Source organism: Nymphalis io, chromosome 1 (genome assembly GCF_905147045.1).
Source record: "Nymphalis io chromosome 1, ilAglIoxx1.1, whole genome shotgun sequence".
Classification (NCBI taxonomy): Eukaryota; Metazoa; Arthropoda; class Insecta; order Lepidoptera; family Nymphalidae; genus Nymphalis; species Nymphalis io.
In genome coordinates this window covers 13,197,695-13,214,190 of record NC_065888.1, presented here as the reverse complement: position 1 = coordinate 13,214,190, position 16,496 = coordinate 13,197,695, and the positions used below count along the sequence as shown (strand labels likewise).

General features: G+C 32.6%; 3 protein-coding genes across 3 annotated transcripts; 1 reads left to right on the top strand and 2 right to left on the bottom strand.

Annotated features, from left to right (window-relative positions):
• Nucleotides 1-260: 260 nt before the first annotated feature.
• LOC126781782 (uncharacterized) lies at nt 261-10,467 on the bottom strand. Its single transcript, XM_050506815.1, has 17 exons — nt 10,324-10,467; nt 9,765-9,992; nt 9,211-9,372; nt 8,639-8,863; nt 7,684-7,884; nt 7,010-7,169; nt 6,781-6,930; nt 5,558-5,685; nt 5,082-5,183; nt 4,689-4,810; nt 4,154-4,283; nt 3,769-3,916; nt 2,229-2,337; nt 2,078-2,128; nt 1,459-1,606; nt 971-1,141; nt 261-479 (listed from the first exon to the last, which is right to left on the bottom strand). The coding sequence occupies exons 1-17, from the start codon at nt 10,465-10,467 to the stop codon at nt 261-263; spliced, it is 2,598 nt and encodes an 865-aa protein (XP_050362772.1).
• Nucleotides 10,468-10,955: 488 nt separating this feature from the next.
• Nucleotides 10,956-13,631, top strand: LOC126770344 (17-beta-hydroxysteroid dehydrogenase 13-like). Its single transcript, XM_050489720.1, has 6 exons — nt 10,956-11,189; nt 11,277-11,414; nt 11,986-12,174; nt 12,364-12,493; nt 12,945-13,121; nt 13,486-13,631. The coding sequence occupies exons 1-6, from the start codon at nt 10,956-10,958 to the stop codon at nt 13,629-13,631; spliced, it is 1,014 nt and encodes a 337-aa protein (XP_050345677.1).
• A 248-nt stretch (nt 13,632-13,879) lies between these two features.
• On the bottom strand, nt 13,880-16,214 carry LOC126770220 (zinc finger protein 2-like). Its single transcript, XM_050489493.1, has 2 exons — nt 15,020-16,214; nt 13,880-14,809 (listed from the first exon to the last, which is right to left on the bottom strand). The coding sequence occupies exons 1-2, from the start codon at nt 16,069-16,071 to the stop codon at nt 14,497-14,499; spliced, it is 1,365 nt and encodes a 454-aa protein (XP_050345450.1). The 5' UTR covers nt 16,072-16,214; the 3' UTR covers nt 13,880-14,496.
• Between the last annotated feature and the right edge of the window lie 282 nt (nt 16,215-16,496).

Below are 16,496 nucleotides of genomic sequence, written 5' to 3'. Positions count from 1 at the left end.
GCATTTTGTTATTTCTGATAGGAACAAGGGCCACCCGACGTACTCAGTGACGTATTATTGATATTATAAATAAATAAAAGCCTTCTACTTTAATGCGGTAATCTCAATGGCAGGCGTCACCCATGATATCTAAGATGTTACGACCCTTTTCCTTGTTGCAAATCAATATCTATACGTTTGGCAGTAGAATAGCTGAAGAACGGCGTAGCTCTACTACCAGTACATTCATCAATGCATAGCCCGTACGATAAACAGCTGAACTAGTACTTATTTGATTTCATTTCCCGTTTTCCAATGCCACAATCGCACTCAGTGTGTTTTTCCCGCGTAGTGTACGGCGAACATTCTCCGCCGCACACGCGTCTTGCCTCAGGCGACTTGCGTGGTAAAAGCTTCCCTGGATGTTCCATTAGATCGACCACATAGTTCGCTCTTAGAAGTCCTGCGGGGTAGTTCTCATTCTCATTAAATTCTTCGTTCTGAAATATTATTGTAGGTTATAAGTTAGTATTAACAATAGCTAAGTTGCATAACGAATAATTAGTTGAAATTATATATCACTATTATTACTATTTATTTATTAACAGTAATATTTAATATTTTTGTGTTCCGGTTCCGCACATAATATCTTAGTTCCCAAGATTGGTGTTGCATTGGTTATGTCAGTATTTCGTACAGTGTCAATGTCTATGGGCAGTGGTGACCATCAAATGGGACATTTGTTGGGCTACCTATTTTAAATAAATAATAATTTAGTAAATGATATTTATTAGTGAAGAGCATGGACTTCTATAATATTGCACATAATCTGCTTAATAAATTAGATATGAAAAAAAATAATTTTCGAAACTATAGATCCGCTATCCGGTTTCAAATCTTGGTATGAAAATATAATGATTGCAGGACCTTTTAAAAACTCTTAAACGTTACTATTAAAAAACCGTGGATTCGTCATAAAAGCTATACGTACTGGACCCAATTCTGGTACCGCCACTTCGCACCACGTATGCGCGCTGCACGCACGGTGCAAAGAGCACGGGAGACCAGCTCGGTCCGCCAACACTTTGTACAACAGCGCTCGCTCCAGTTTTCCTCCACATCGGACGTACCCGATACCAATCACGCACGATTTAAGCGCTTTCTAGACAATAGACAAGCATGTAATATATTAGTGCTTATTTATATAATAGTAGATTCATTTAAATTCCACTTTTAGTTATTAGTATAATACCGTTAAATAAAAGATAAATATAAACAATGTAAGTTATTGACAGTGCCAAATATAAAGGCAAGTGCCACATATATAACAATTATATAAGCCTTCTTTCTAAGATAGCATATTACAACAATTCAAAGTCCTTATACATCTTTTCAAAGGTAAATTACACGATATTTTCCCAGGCGAACGGTTTATAAGCAAATTATTACATTGTACCTAAGAATTCTCATATTATTTACCACCAGGTCGGCCAAATGTAAGTTGACGCTTGGCATGGAACAGTCACGTTCCTGAGTCAAACCGCTCATTTGTTGCGCCACAAACTCGCCCAGCATCTGAGCTCTTTGCTTTAAGGAAGATGAAACTTCCTCGCATTTGTCTCGATATCTGTTATACAAGATTGACGTCTGAAGTAATATTATTAAATTATTAGATTAATTGCCCGAATTTGACAGAAACTGTTCGTTCACTACAATTTCCTATCCTTTCATATTACATGTTAAGGTATTTGGGGGTGAAGATTCAAAGTCAAATGTGAAAAATTTCTGAATAAAAATGGTATAACATTTTCTTTCAAGTGTAGTGTGTAAGTTGCGCGCACTTTTTTTAATACTATGTTGATATTTTTTTGTCAATCAATTCTCAGTAAATATCGAAATTCAGTTTAAAGTCCCGTAAAGTATCTAAAACAGTTGGTCCTGATAATGCATCAGCTCTTTCCGTTTTATGAAATGTATATGAAAGAGAACACACAGACAGTGCACCGGTGTATAATATCTCCTCCGTAGCGAGTTTTATGGCTGAAAGCGATGTCACTGTCATCATTAAGACTATTTTATATAATTACAAACATCTTACCTGACTTCGTAGTGTGCATCTTCTATTTCGAAATAATGCAATGATTTTGCGCTAAAATACAAATAATATATTAAAATTTATAATAGGCAAATAGATGAATATAAAATTTATTAAAATAGTCTTTTAGCATAACATTAATAACAGGACTTACGGATCGCCGAACCAAATTCGCAAACGCAGCAAATAATTCCGGAGATTTGAATCATCGAGCATTAAGGGAAAATGTATTCGACTTGATGGTGAAACCGTCAGCTTCGACTCTAATAAAGTTTACAAATATATCATATAACCTAATTATATATCATATAACCTAACCTATAATTATATATCATATAGTAATGTGAATGTAAGTAATAAAGTAGATAAGGGTTTATTTTCGGTGTATTATTTGTTCCAAGTAGTCTTGTCTCACTCTCACTTAGTTTAATGTGGTCCCCATAGAAAAAAAGCCGAGATGGCCTACTGGTAAGAACGCGTGAATCTTAATCGATGATCGTGGGTTCAAATCCGGGCAAGCACCACTGAATTTTCATGTGCTTAATTTGTGTTTATAATTCATCTCGTGCTTGACGGTGAAGGAAAACATCGTGAGGAAACCTGCATGTGTCTAATTTCATCGAAATTGTGCCACGTGTGTATTCTACCAATCCGCATTGGAGCAGCGTGGTAAAATAAGCTCCAAACCTTCTCCTCAAAAGGGAGAGGAGGCCTTAGCCCAGCAGTGGGACATTAACAGGCTGTTACTGTTACTGTTTACTGTTATATCATATAACCTAATATTTGTAGGAATTTTAGAAGGCATATTAAGACTGTTCAGCTAAACTACACAATTAGTTCGAAGAAAGTGGTAGTGTTTGCACTATTATCGCTTGAAAATAAAAATCGCGATTCACTTAACTCTAAATATTTTTAACAGATATATACAAAAATATTGATAAAAAAATAAACAAATGGGAAGTGGACATTCCAAGGAATAATTCAGGTATGTTTAGACTATAAAACAAAACTTAAATGAAAAATGAACAATGTACTTTATGCACGCGGACTGCAGAAGACTAACAAAATCGCTATTATAAATAAATATGTATTAAACTAGCACTAGGCAACGAGTCGATTCCACCCGCTTTAAATTCTGATTATACAATATTACACGCCTGTCATAACATGAAGTTTGCCATGTATACACTATTTCCATTGTAAGGTACTTTGAAAATGTATATACATACAAAAATCTTATAAATTAAACTTAAAATTTATTATAGGCCCAATATTATAAGGAATGAGCGGAGCACGTTCAACCATCTCCTAAAGATTTGTTCATTCAATAGTTTGATTTCATTTCCCGTTTTCCAATGCCATAATCGCACTCAGTGTGTTTTTCCCGCGTAATATACGGCGAACAGTCTCCACCGCACATGCATGTCTTGTCACAGACGACTGGCGTGGTCGCAAGATCATCATAATCGACGCGTATCAACTACACAAACTCTCCAGTTTTATAAAATAAATGAATATTAAGTTCACAATTAGACCAAAATAGTCAAACCTAGATGAGATCGGGGCGTGCTATGTTAATAAAAGCAATACGAATTTTTAAATTCCCAATATTATCGTAATGGTTTTTATGCCGTTCATAGAGTGGCTGTAAGAAAATCATAATTTTTTATGTACATTTTATTCATACAACTTACGTTGCGATCTGATATCCAATCCGGACACTTCGTAAGGCTGTTGAAACATACAGAAGAAAACAGGATCGCGATGTGGAGGGTGAAGGTTTAAAAGCGTCTGTACGGTAGGGAACTTATTCCCCAAATGTTTTTGTACGTAGAATCCATCCTAGAATACATTTTTTTTTATTTATCTTTATACAATTGAAATTGCTATTGAAATCTGAACGGTGACGCGAAAAACGAGATGAAAACTTGAAATCTCAAATATAAACTCTGTATTTTTTTTACATATTCACGAAATATTTTAGTATCCATTTACTTCTTCTAGCAATAATTTAGTATGAATTGTTAAGTTATCTTATGCAATAAATTGATTACCAACGTGAATATTTATGCAAGTTACCTTAGTGAAATCATTGATATCCAAACGACCCGTGTACGCAAACTTAGCGGATGGGTGGTGTCGGAAAATCGTTTCCAACGCTGGTTCCCATGCGCTCACGACGTACCTCGCCTTTTTGTTTTCTACCATACTACAAACATTTAAAACAGAATCACAAAAGACCTTATAATATTAAAATAATATTTTGGCATCTATCTAGTTTTTTTTTTATATAAAATAGATAGGCGGGCCACCTGATGGCCGCCCACAGACACTGAAGCTCTAAGGAATATTAAAATTACTAATAATAATTAAGGTGCAATGGAGCTGTATGATGACGGCAATTGATGGCGCACCAACCCTGGGAACTAAGATGTTATATCCCTTGTGCCTTTAATTAAACTGGCTCACTCACCCTACAAAACAATAATACTAAGAATTTCTGTTTGACGATAGAATATCCGACAGGTGGGTGGTACCTAGACGGGCTTAAAGCCCTACCAGGTAGAGATACATAATATGGTTACGTATTTTTTAATAAGGAAAATGGTCTTACTAATGTATAGTGCCCAATTCGAGATAAACATCAGCCCCTTCATCGGTGACGCTTGCACAGATAAGCGTGCACAGAGCTGTGCGAAGACCTATGTGTTCTATCCGTAGGTTATTCGACACCACCTATAAATGATAACACAGATAAAAAATATAGTAACATATATTAGTTAGTATATAAAGAAGCAAAGCCTCTTTTATTAAAAAAAATATATACGTCTCGCCTGTTGTTTTCGAATATTTTCTAATGTAATAATAGATACGGCTCTGTGCAAGTCTGTATGGGCTGGTACCACCTACGCATCGGTAATTTTACTACCACATTCTCGGTTGTAAGGGTAAGTGAGCCAGTGTACTTAAACACTACTCAAATAAAAAACATTTACAATAATATTACCTCTTCACCTTCTTTTGATGTAAACAAATCCTTTGCAATTTCATCCTTCATGAGTCCGCTTAATACCGAGCATGTCATTATTTTTAGCCTAATGTCGATACGCTAGATAAAAAAATAAAAATACTTCTTATATACTCATTATAAATTTTCTTTGTTTTTTTTTTTGTAGAGTGTTATCAAAAATGTTTAACAATGGACATAAAATCTTAGTTCCCAAGGTGCCGCATTGGTGACGTAAACGACGGTTAACATTTCTTACAATGCCAATGTCTATGAGCGGTGATTAGTTGCCATCAGTCATACTTGCCAGTCTAGATAGTTAATAAAATAAAAAAATATCAAAAATCTTATGGTTGAATATTTAAAACTAGGCAAACACTACTGAGTTTAATTTTTAGTGTATAGACAATGGTTAATGTTTGTACTTAAGTTTAGACAAGTTTTGTTTATTCTATTCTGTTAAGCGATATGCATACCTGTAAAATATTAACTAATTCTTGCATGAATTCCGCGTTAAGCATAGCTGCAGTGCTTACGTGGTAGTTCTGGAGGTTTATGTAACACTGCACAGCTAGACGTTGGGCTTCAATGGGGGTATCTTTGTCTATCAGCATAAATACAGTACAGTACAGTAACAGCCTGTTAATGTCCCACTGCTGGGCTAAGGCCTCCTCTCCCTTTTGAGGAGAAGGTTTGGAGCTTATTCCAACACGCTGCTCCAATGCGGGTTGGTAGAATACACATATGGCAGAATTTCAATAAAATTAGACACATGCAGGTTTCCTTACGATGTTTTCCTTCACCGTCAAGCACGAGATGAATTATAAATACAAATTAAGTACATGAAAATTCAGTGGTGCTTGCCCGGGCTTGAACCCACGAACAGCGGTTAAGATTCACGCGTTCTAACCAATCTCGAGAGCAAAAATAAAAATGACTTATTATACCTACCCGAATTTCTAAAATACTACAAACTGCGGTTAAAATATTACAGTGCACAAAATAGTACGCATATACACTTTGTATTCTAATTAACTTAGTGAAAGAAATGAATTATAGTCACAAATTTAATTCCACGCTGGCGAAGCATGTATATATATCTTAATAATAGGTATATTGAAATTATCACAAATATTACCCTACCTGACCTAAGCCTAAAAATAAAATGTCCGCATGCAGATTTGACTGTCAGTACTTGAATCGTTGCAATATGATTCATGTACTGTCTAATAATGAATATAAATGTGTAAATTGACAATAATTACATTCATTACATTGTTTAATTTAAATTTATTTTTGATTTAATTTAATGTGATTTAATTTAATCTAATTTTATTTTGTTTAACGCGATTGATTTGTTTGAATTTGAGTTGATTTGATTTATTTCAATTTTTATTTTCATTTAATTAATTTTAATTTAATTTGGTATTATAATTTAATTCTAATTAATTAAATCTAATTTATAACATGTAAATTCTGTAAAATATTATTATTGTAATTTTTGTCTTTTTACTACACATTGTCTTATATTTATGATCCCTGTTTGGTCGAAATAAATTATTTTATTATTATTATTAAGCCTATCTATTCTATATTTTATATTATACATTTCTGTTGAATATAAACTTACATACTAAATTAAAAATAATGTAAATATAAAGAATCAGATGTTTGTGTCTAAGAAATAAAACTAACTTACATTTTTTATTTATATTCCGCAATGATGAAAATGTTTTCGGTTCAATGACACTATACGCAGCTTTTGGTATAATCCTACATAACTCCCCTAAAGCGCGAAGAGCGTTCATTCTTATGTAAAACCAAACAGCTGCATCATCACTTAAAATTGCTAAAATAATAAATATATTCAATATTTATTACCTAAACATTAATTCATATAATTGATTTAAATTATAAGCATACGCAACCACAAAGCGGTTCGATGATGTTTGTATCGGACATGCGAACAGCGGCCGGCAGCAACTTTGTCATATTTGCCACGCCCATTGCTGCATCGGACAGTAGTTCCACATTAGAGCTGAGCAGCTGATGGCAGAACACCAGGTCTGTGCCCGTTTGATAGAGAGCCTTGAAGTAAAAAAGAAAAACAAATAATTGGAAATACAATTGGAAAATAATTTCAATGTGATTGAAATTACCGATATTTTATAATTATTTATCGACATGATAAATTATCCACCTACAATACAAATTCAACGACACATTTATTAGTCATACGGGCATTTTATACGTGATCTTCCTATTTTGTGTTTAGATTCACGAGACTGGTAATTAATGAGGTAATATTTATTTTCAATAAATCTAAAATAGAGGTACACTTTTTGGCTTAACGTCCTTGGATCATTTTAATGCCCTATAATTATATGTACGTGTGCCCTATAATTATATGTTCATTTACAAGGTACTAGTAATTACAAAGCTATCATTTTGCTGAAATTCTTTTCAGTTTATATCGTTTTATGCGTAGATAAATCTTCAGACAAATAGACGACTTCAATATTTAGCATGTATTTAATAACTTTCATATTAAATTATTCACAAATAATACCAGATAATGTAATTTACAAATTATTTAACTAACATCTCTCCCATTAGATGTGAAGGACATCTTAGCAAGAACTGCCAGACAATGTGGTTTCATAGCAGGCAGAGCCATTTCGAGGTAAGCCAGCAGTCGCAGCATACAGCCAGATTGGTATAGATGAGTAGCATTCTCCTCTGTCTCGGCGTAGTTTCGCAACACTCCAAGAACTTGAGTGTGGACGTCACGGAATTCATATGACTGGATTTATATTAATTTGATTTATATTATATTTCTTATAATAATATCTTAGGACATTATTCACAGACGGCCATGTGATCCCAAAAAGCAGAGCTTGTACTATGGAAACCAGACAACTGATATACTGCATATACTACTTTTCTTTTGTAAATACATACTTATATAGATAATTACACCCAGACTCAGGACAAACAGACATGTTCATGCACACAAATGTCTGTCCTGGGTGTGAATCGAATCCACAACCTTCGGCGTGAGACAAGTATCTACCAACCACGCCAACCAGCCCGCTTTCAAGAATATCTACATAAATAAAATTTTTTAACCTGTTGTATCTATGTTGCGAACATTGCTATTGGTTCGAGACAAAATTATAAATCATGGATGTAAAATAAAATTTGTATCGGCTTGAGTGTTATCTCATTAGACATTCGGCTTACAATGTTGTACGTTTTGCTAAGATCTACTGTTATAAAACATAAGTCTGATTAAACAGTATATTATTTAACTTTAGTTGTATTTAAGTTATAAACACAACCTTGTATAAAAATTACGCTGTTATAAGTAAAATAAGTGGGATGAAGTTACCGAAATTTTCTAATATGCAGGAATAGGCTCGGACGGTCAAATACGAAAACCGAATTTAACATTTAAGCCATTAGTCCATTATCACCGTGTTGAGTAGGTTTACTAGATCTAGACGACGCTAGATAGCGTATTAAAATATTAAAAGATTAAATTAAATTCCACATACTTCTAAAATATCACAGAGATCCAAAACTCCTGTAGACGCTCGAAAAGTTTTTTGCACTACTTGATCCTTGTATCTACATATTAGCTGATCTACAGTTTTCAAAGCCGCGTGTTGTATTGCCAGATACTTGCTCTGCATAAGTGCCAGCAAAGACGGCCAACTGAACTGCTGGTTCTTTGTTACTTCTGAAGCACACATCGGATCTTCAAGAAGATTGCTTAATGTCTAAAATATAACATTCAAAACTGTTTATTATGCAAATCAACGTATTAGTAGATTTGCACATCTCGAACGCGATCTTTATGGGCTACCGTTCTGGGCTACACGAAACTGAATTGAATTTATTATATGATTAATACATTTTATGGTACAGTTAAGTTATTAAAAACGTATATAAAAAACCTAACGCGCACTTTAGGAGATATTCTACATATAAATTTAAAAACAATACCTACTATAATTTAGATATCGTGTTTATATATTAAGCTTTTCTGCTATAACATGAGTAAATGATCATTGTAATTGATGTGTGCAGTTTTATTTACGATTTTCGATTAATATTTATTTTTAACCTGCAGACAGTTTTTCTGAACGTCAGGGTCGAGACTGTTCTTCATACGTGAACACAAGCTGTTGAGAATATTTGCAGAAACTAGTTGCTCACAGCCAAGGGGCTCTCTGGTCAGTTCTGACAGCACGAGAGACGCAAACTCGAGGACAAATATGTCTTCCATCTGATGATATATTTGTATGACTTGTATCATGAACAACAATAAAAATAATGAAATATTATAATGAAAATAGGAGACACCATATAATTATAGTTTTATAGCTCACAAGTCTCAATAAATGTTTTATTAAGTATATAATATAATTACTTAAGATTTAAGTATTATGTTGCACAGAAACAGCATTTTCTCCGGATGTAAATATATTTAATTACTACTGGTAGTTGCTCTGACCCTGAGGATCGCAGCATGATATTCAATATGAACCTTTTTAAAACACTGGCCTATCTATCGTAAAAATATTTTTTCAAATAGTATTGGTAAATCTTGTGATTAGCGATTTCTAACAAAAAATAAACTCATTGGCTTTATATAATGGTATAGATATATTTATTCACCTTAGCTAGCATGAAAGCTATTTTCCTTAGATTCTGCTGGTTGAAGAGTACTTGCTCGGGACCCTGCGGTAACTGGCATAGCTGAGCTAGTGCTTTGAGAGCAAACCGTTTTATATTCAATTCTGGATGTTCAATATGTGGTAAAATAAATTTTATAGCGTTTAAATTGAATAATACGTAGCGATTTTGAATCTCTTGAGCCGCGAACTTTGTTATTGCTCGAAGTGTCTAGATACAAAAATATATGTATGTATATTTTGTTGTAAAAAATATTTATTTATTACTCAAAAATGCATGAATTCATTTATTTACGATGTTATAAACGATACCAAGATAATTTAAAATATTCAAAATTAATATAATAAATATTTTATTATTATGGAAATACGAACGATAATCAAAAACATTTTAGTTATTATAAATTGCGAAAAATCCTTTTAACTTAAAAATATTGCTAGAATTACGTTTGTAGTAGAACTATGCATTAAGTAAGAAAAATCAAATGGACCCTGCACTGCGTGCTATTGCGAGCATTGCGACAAATTGAATATTAAAATACCTGACAAAGTATTTCAGATTCAGCTGATTCCAAAAGCAATATTGCAGTATGAGCGCTTTCGGGCGTTAAATTGTATGGATGGAAGCTGTAATCCTTTTTCTCTGCTGATCTATTTTCTCTTTCTTTTTGTAAAGGTTTAGCCATGATCGAGATATGAAGATTCGAGTCAATATATTGTATATATATTACGCAAATGTTCCGTTAATTAAATACAAAATGTGTATACAAACTACGTACCAACTTCGTACGATCAACGCGATACTAAGTCGTGCTGTCAATATTTATTATTTTTATATTCAAGCCAGTCTTTGTATATTTTAATAAAAATAATTTTTTTTGCAAAAATATTTCGTAAAAATGTTTTGTAATATGATTGAATTTTTAAATATTTAATGGATACTTGTCTTTTAATATTAAAAATATTTTTTAATCATCATAGTATACCTACATCTTAAAAATTGCAAAATTGTCAAATTGTGTATCGGTATGTATAATTTACATCTTAACTTTATATGAGCCGAATTCTTTTTTTAAATAAAATATGTCTTACTTGTAATCAAAGTATTATAATTATGAAGGATCGTTTTGAGATTTTTAGACTAGATTTATGTTACCGTATGTATAGCTAACTTATGTATAGGCGGAATATATTTTTACGTATCATTGGTGCGTTAGCTAGGAAGTTTAGGAGATTACAAGAAATATGGATACTGCCTTGGTTTGGAAACGGAAAGTTAGCAGCAGTCCCACGTTGGGCTCTTGATATTTTCGTCCTGTTTCTGAAATTATTTTGCGCGTGTATTATGGCTGTTGCGCGAACACTTATCCCAGAAAATATGAAGAGTTTACATGGAGAAACTATATTGGTAATCATACAAATAAATGAAAAGAAATATTTGCAATACGTTAAACTGGGCAAGGATTTCGTTTCGTAATATTAAAGTATTTTTCAGGTGACAGGTGCAGGTTCCGGTATAGGCAGGGAGCTTGCCATTCAGTTCGCTGAGCTCGGTGCTACAGTCGTTTGTTGGGACAAAGATGCGCGACGCAATAACGCCGTTGTCGATGAGATTAGAAGGAAAGATGGAGATGTTAGATCAATTATAATTAATCATTTTTTCAAAGACAATACACACATTGTCCGTGACTACATTTATTTGACTTTGCGCAAAGTTTTAACGTGATAGCCGATTTGTTAGAACAATTGAATCTTAACCAAAAACTTCTTTGAGGTTATTATCCTTCAACACTGCTCAGTGTTGAAGGATAATAACCTCATGAAACCTTCATTTACTGGATGAAAATCAGTAACAAGTTTATCCTCCAAACCGCGTTGGAGTAGCGTGGTAGCCCTTAAAAACCTTCTCAAAAGGAGAAGCTTCAGCTCAGCAGTGACACATTTACGGGCTGTACTTACTTATAGTTGTAGCTTCTGTTTACTCGTTTCTTTGAAAATGTCTGTACTCATGACTTTATTCTAATATTCCTTTAATATTAATTTTTATTAATTATATAATTTATATTTAAATCCGTCTTTGTAACTCAATGTTGTTATTAATATTTAGAGTTTTCAATTTAACAAACATTTACAAGTCCAATTACTGTCCAAACTCCGCAATGTAAACATTTTAAAATTAAAGATTCTGTTATATTCTTTTTTAGTGTTTTGGATACACCGTAGATGTCACAGTACGTGAGCAAGTGGCTGCAACGGCGATTGGTATTCGACGACTAGTAGATGTAACGATGGTGGTGAGCAACGCTGGCGAGCTGACGTTTGCACCATTATTACGCCTTAGCCCGGAATACGTTGCTAAGCTTATTGAAGTGAATTTGCTTGCTCATATTTGGGTAAACCACCTCCCATTACGGTACCCTGCATGTAGATTTGTTTTCCGTTATATAAATTATTTAAAAAAATTGTATTTGTTATTTTGAAGATTTGTTCTAAGTATAAGTCTATTTCAGATAAGTTTAATCCAAAAACCACTATGTATGTACTGTGTTTTGTTGTTTTCCAAAATAAATATTCGGTTTCAGGTAATTCAGGCATTTCTACCAAGCATGATGGAACGGCGGCATGGACATATTGTGGCTGTCAACTCTAGTGCAGGCCTTATGCCCTATGTAGACATGGTGCCTTACTGTGCTGCAAAATCTGGATTAAGAGGTGATACCTGTAATTCTACCCTTTTATGATCAAATGAGAATACATGCTTTATCAATTTTATATATGTACAATGAATTTTAATAATTAAAGTAAGTACGTTTTACTAGAAAAATCTTATCACCCTGCAACTATATCTAATTTTTTAATCAAATCTAATGAGTTTGTACGTATGGTGAAAATACTTAAAAAAATTATTAGAATATTAACTTAACACTACTTACATAATAAGCGTAGCAGCCCTAAAAGTAACAAGTAAAGTAACAGTCTGTAAATGCCTCGTCTGCTAAGGAGTCTTACTCTTTTCTCTTGAGAAAAAGGTTCGAGCTTATTCACTCTACTGCTGCAGTATTAGATAGTAGACCCTCAGCTTTACTACTAAGCAACGATATCTAAGAGGATATTGTTATATTATGAAATTATTTTAATACATAATAAAATGTTAAAAAAAAAGGTTTCATGGACTCCTTAAGTGAGGAGCTCCGACTTGACACTTGGACAAGGGACGTCTATACCACTTCTGTTTACTTGGGCACTGTTTCCACTGGTCTTTATCCGACTCCGTCCCATCGCTTTGTGTCGTGGTACTCGGAATTATCAGCGAAGGAAGCGGCGAGGATTATAATAGCAGGTTGATGTTTAGTGCCAAATAGTACGATAATTTTTCATGCGAACGTATTAATAATTTACTTATATACTTACACGAGTCACCCACCCAAAATAATAATATATTGTATTTGTAGCAGCAAATAGAGAATTTGAAGGAATTGTAATTCTTTTTACAGGCATATTAATTAGCGTAGGTATATATAATATTTTTAAAATATAACGTATAACAGGACAATATTGTATAAAGAATTATTCTTTATTGTAAAAAAAAAAGAAATCTTTAGTAATCCACTGTTTAATATTGTTATTTTTATATAGGTAATGTTTTAAATATTATATATGATACAATAATTTTTATTAAATACTTTGTTCTTTGATATTTGCAGGAATACGAAAAAACAAAAAATGCATTTGCATACCCACATTGATGAAATTTTTGACTGGTCTCTGCAACCTTATGCCCTACAGAATAAGAATTATTTTCATGGATTTCTTTAATTTTGGCCATCGAGGCTGGTTTTGTTTTTGCTAAGAAAAACTTAATTATGTACTTAATAATATATTTTGTTATATAATGTGTATTCTTTTTTCGTCAATTGTTTATAAAAGTACTTAATTCTTTTATTTTACGATTGTTTTCTTATGTACATAGATGAATTATTGAGAAATTTAGGATCTATTGCATATAAATAAAATGTATACATTATAACATTCAACTTTTATTGTATTTAATATTTTAAAACCATTTTTACAATTTTTTGATCGATTTACAAATGTCGTATCTGACATTGCCTAATATAATGAATATTTATTATAGCAATAACAATAAAATTTATGTTTAATAATGTTTTCAAACTTAACTTGATGAAGATTGTGAATAAGAAGTAAGGAGTAATTTAAAAAAATATTTATTTATAGAAAAAAAATTAAGGCAAATGTTATCCTTACAGTAACAGTACAGTAACAGCCTGTAAATGTCCCCCACTGCTGGGCTAAGGCCTCCTCTCCCTTTTTGAGGAGAAGGTTTGGAGCTTGTTCCACCACACTGCTCCAATTCGGGTTGGTGGAATACACATGTAGCAGAATTTCGATGAACGAATTAAACACATGCAGGTTTCCTCACGATGTTTTCCTTCACCGAAAAGCACGAGATGAATTATAAATAGAAATTAAGCACATGAAAATTCAGAGGTGCTTGCCCGGGTTATTATGTTATCCTTACTGCATATTTAAAATGGTCTGTTCGAAATCATCGGTCAAGATTCTCGTTTACTAACCACTGACCCATTACGGCTATTTAAGCGCATTTCTTTATAATCCTTTAAAACAATAATTCTAACACAAAGGGAGTTAAGATAATGTACATAACATAATGTTAATAGTGAAAATACAATTTGCTATGTACACATATGCTTATTTAAATCATAATTGTTAACAGACTGACCACATTTGTCACACATTACCATTTCAATGTGCTCCGTGGCATGTTGGTCTCTTGCTTTAATATCTGAAAATCCTTTGTGACATATATGGCACTTGTGACATTTTGGAGCATGTTGCAACGAATGACGTTGAAGAGTAGCATGTGAGGCAAAACTCCTTCCACAGGATTCACAGAGGTGTCTCTGTGGTGCTTTGATTTCCGTGTGCTTTTGGACATGAGTATATATTGTTTTGCGATCTTGAGATGTGAAACTACAGACTTTACATCTAGAAAAAAAAGAAAAGATTGTAATTATCTAACTTTTCAAAATGGGAACTGTAAAATGTCTTTTTTATGAAAATTTAAAGAAAGTAAAATTAATTGAATATTCAACTTAATCATCTAAATATTTCAATTCAATTCAATTCATAGAAAAGATAGTAGTAGCTTTCAACATATTCTTGTTGTTATTTCACAAATAAATAAATAAAAGTTACCTATATAAAATGTTATCAGGATTATCATGTTGTTCTTTTCTGTGATTGGACAATGCCTCATCACCAATGAATGTATGACCACATATATCACAGACTCGCTCCTCCGATTTCAATACATGTTCCTTAGCATGTTTGTAAAGTTGAAATCGTTCACTGAACGTCTCCCCGCATTGCTTACAAGAATATACAAAACCCATTGAAGCTATGTGATCTATTTCACACTTTTTACAATGTGCAATCAGTTTTTCTTTTGTTTCAAACTGTTTTCCACAGTTACAAGTTAAAGGTGTGATCACACTATGAGTAAGGGCATGCTGTCGCATCTTCTGTTTCGAATCAAATAAAATATTGCAGTGGACACAAGTTCGTAAGGCATTATCACAGATGCTTAAATGGTGTGATAATTTTTGTATGCTATCTAATTTTGCTTTACATGCAAAGCAAGAGAAAGATTTATCTATATTTTTTATTTGTTTATTTGGTTCTATTTCCTTTGATAATAATTCTTTGACAATTTCTATGTCCGAGTCTAGTACATCTATATCCATATTAATAGGCTTACTGATTGGATCTTTCTTCTTAGGGCTTGGTATTTTAGATAACTTATTATTTACGGTTTTCAATGTTTCAGAGCCCTCAGTTCTATCCAACATACTAACAATAGAGGGTATGTCTTCCTTACCCAAATTGTTGAGATATTCTTCAATATTTGCTGTATTATTGAGAAATTCTAAAAGAGAATCAGAATTATATTCTGAGTCTGGAAGTGGTTGGATTTGAATTTTAGTCTCTGTTGATTTTTTACTCTTCTCTTGAAAAGAAGACTCCAACCAATCTTGTGAATACCGGGCGTTTAATTGAAAATTGTAAAAATCGTTCAGTTGTGATACGCAGGTTTCGCAAATTAATTTAGTCAAATTATCATTAACAGCGACGTTGATTGGAAGACAGGATTTAATATGTAAAAAAATTGTCTGGTCATCTACTATTGAAACATGTCTTGATTCCGTATCCAAGCAAATACGACAACAGTTTTCTATGTTATCATTCATAGTTAGGTAAATATATTACTTTTACCTTTTAAAAGCACCAAAAACAAATATTTCAGTTTATTTTCAAAAATATATCCTAAGACTAATACTATCGTTAAAAAAATAATCACAAGTTTCGGTAAAGTATTTAGTTATTTAGAATTTAATTAAATTAAATCTTTGCTTATTTTATCACCTTGTTATTTGTTTGTCCAAATTAGTGTTTACAATTAGAATTTGAAATATATTTGACGTTTGACATTGTGTGACTATCGTCCGATAATTTTCATAATAACGTCTTAAACTAATAATTGCAATGAGACTATAATGTAGTAATAAAACGATGTATAAGAATAATAATAAAAAATTATATCTATAATAAAGCATTTATGCGTTGATTATTTTTCAAATTGAATAAAACTACGGTTCACTTATTTTCAGACGTC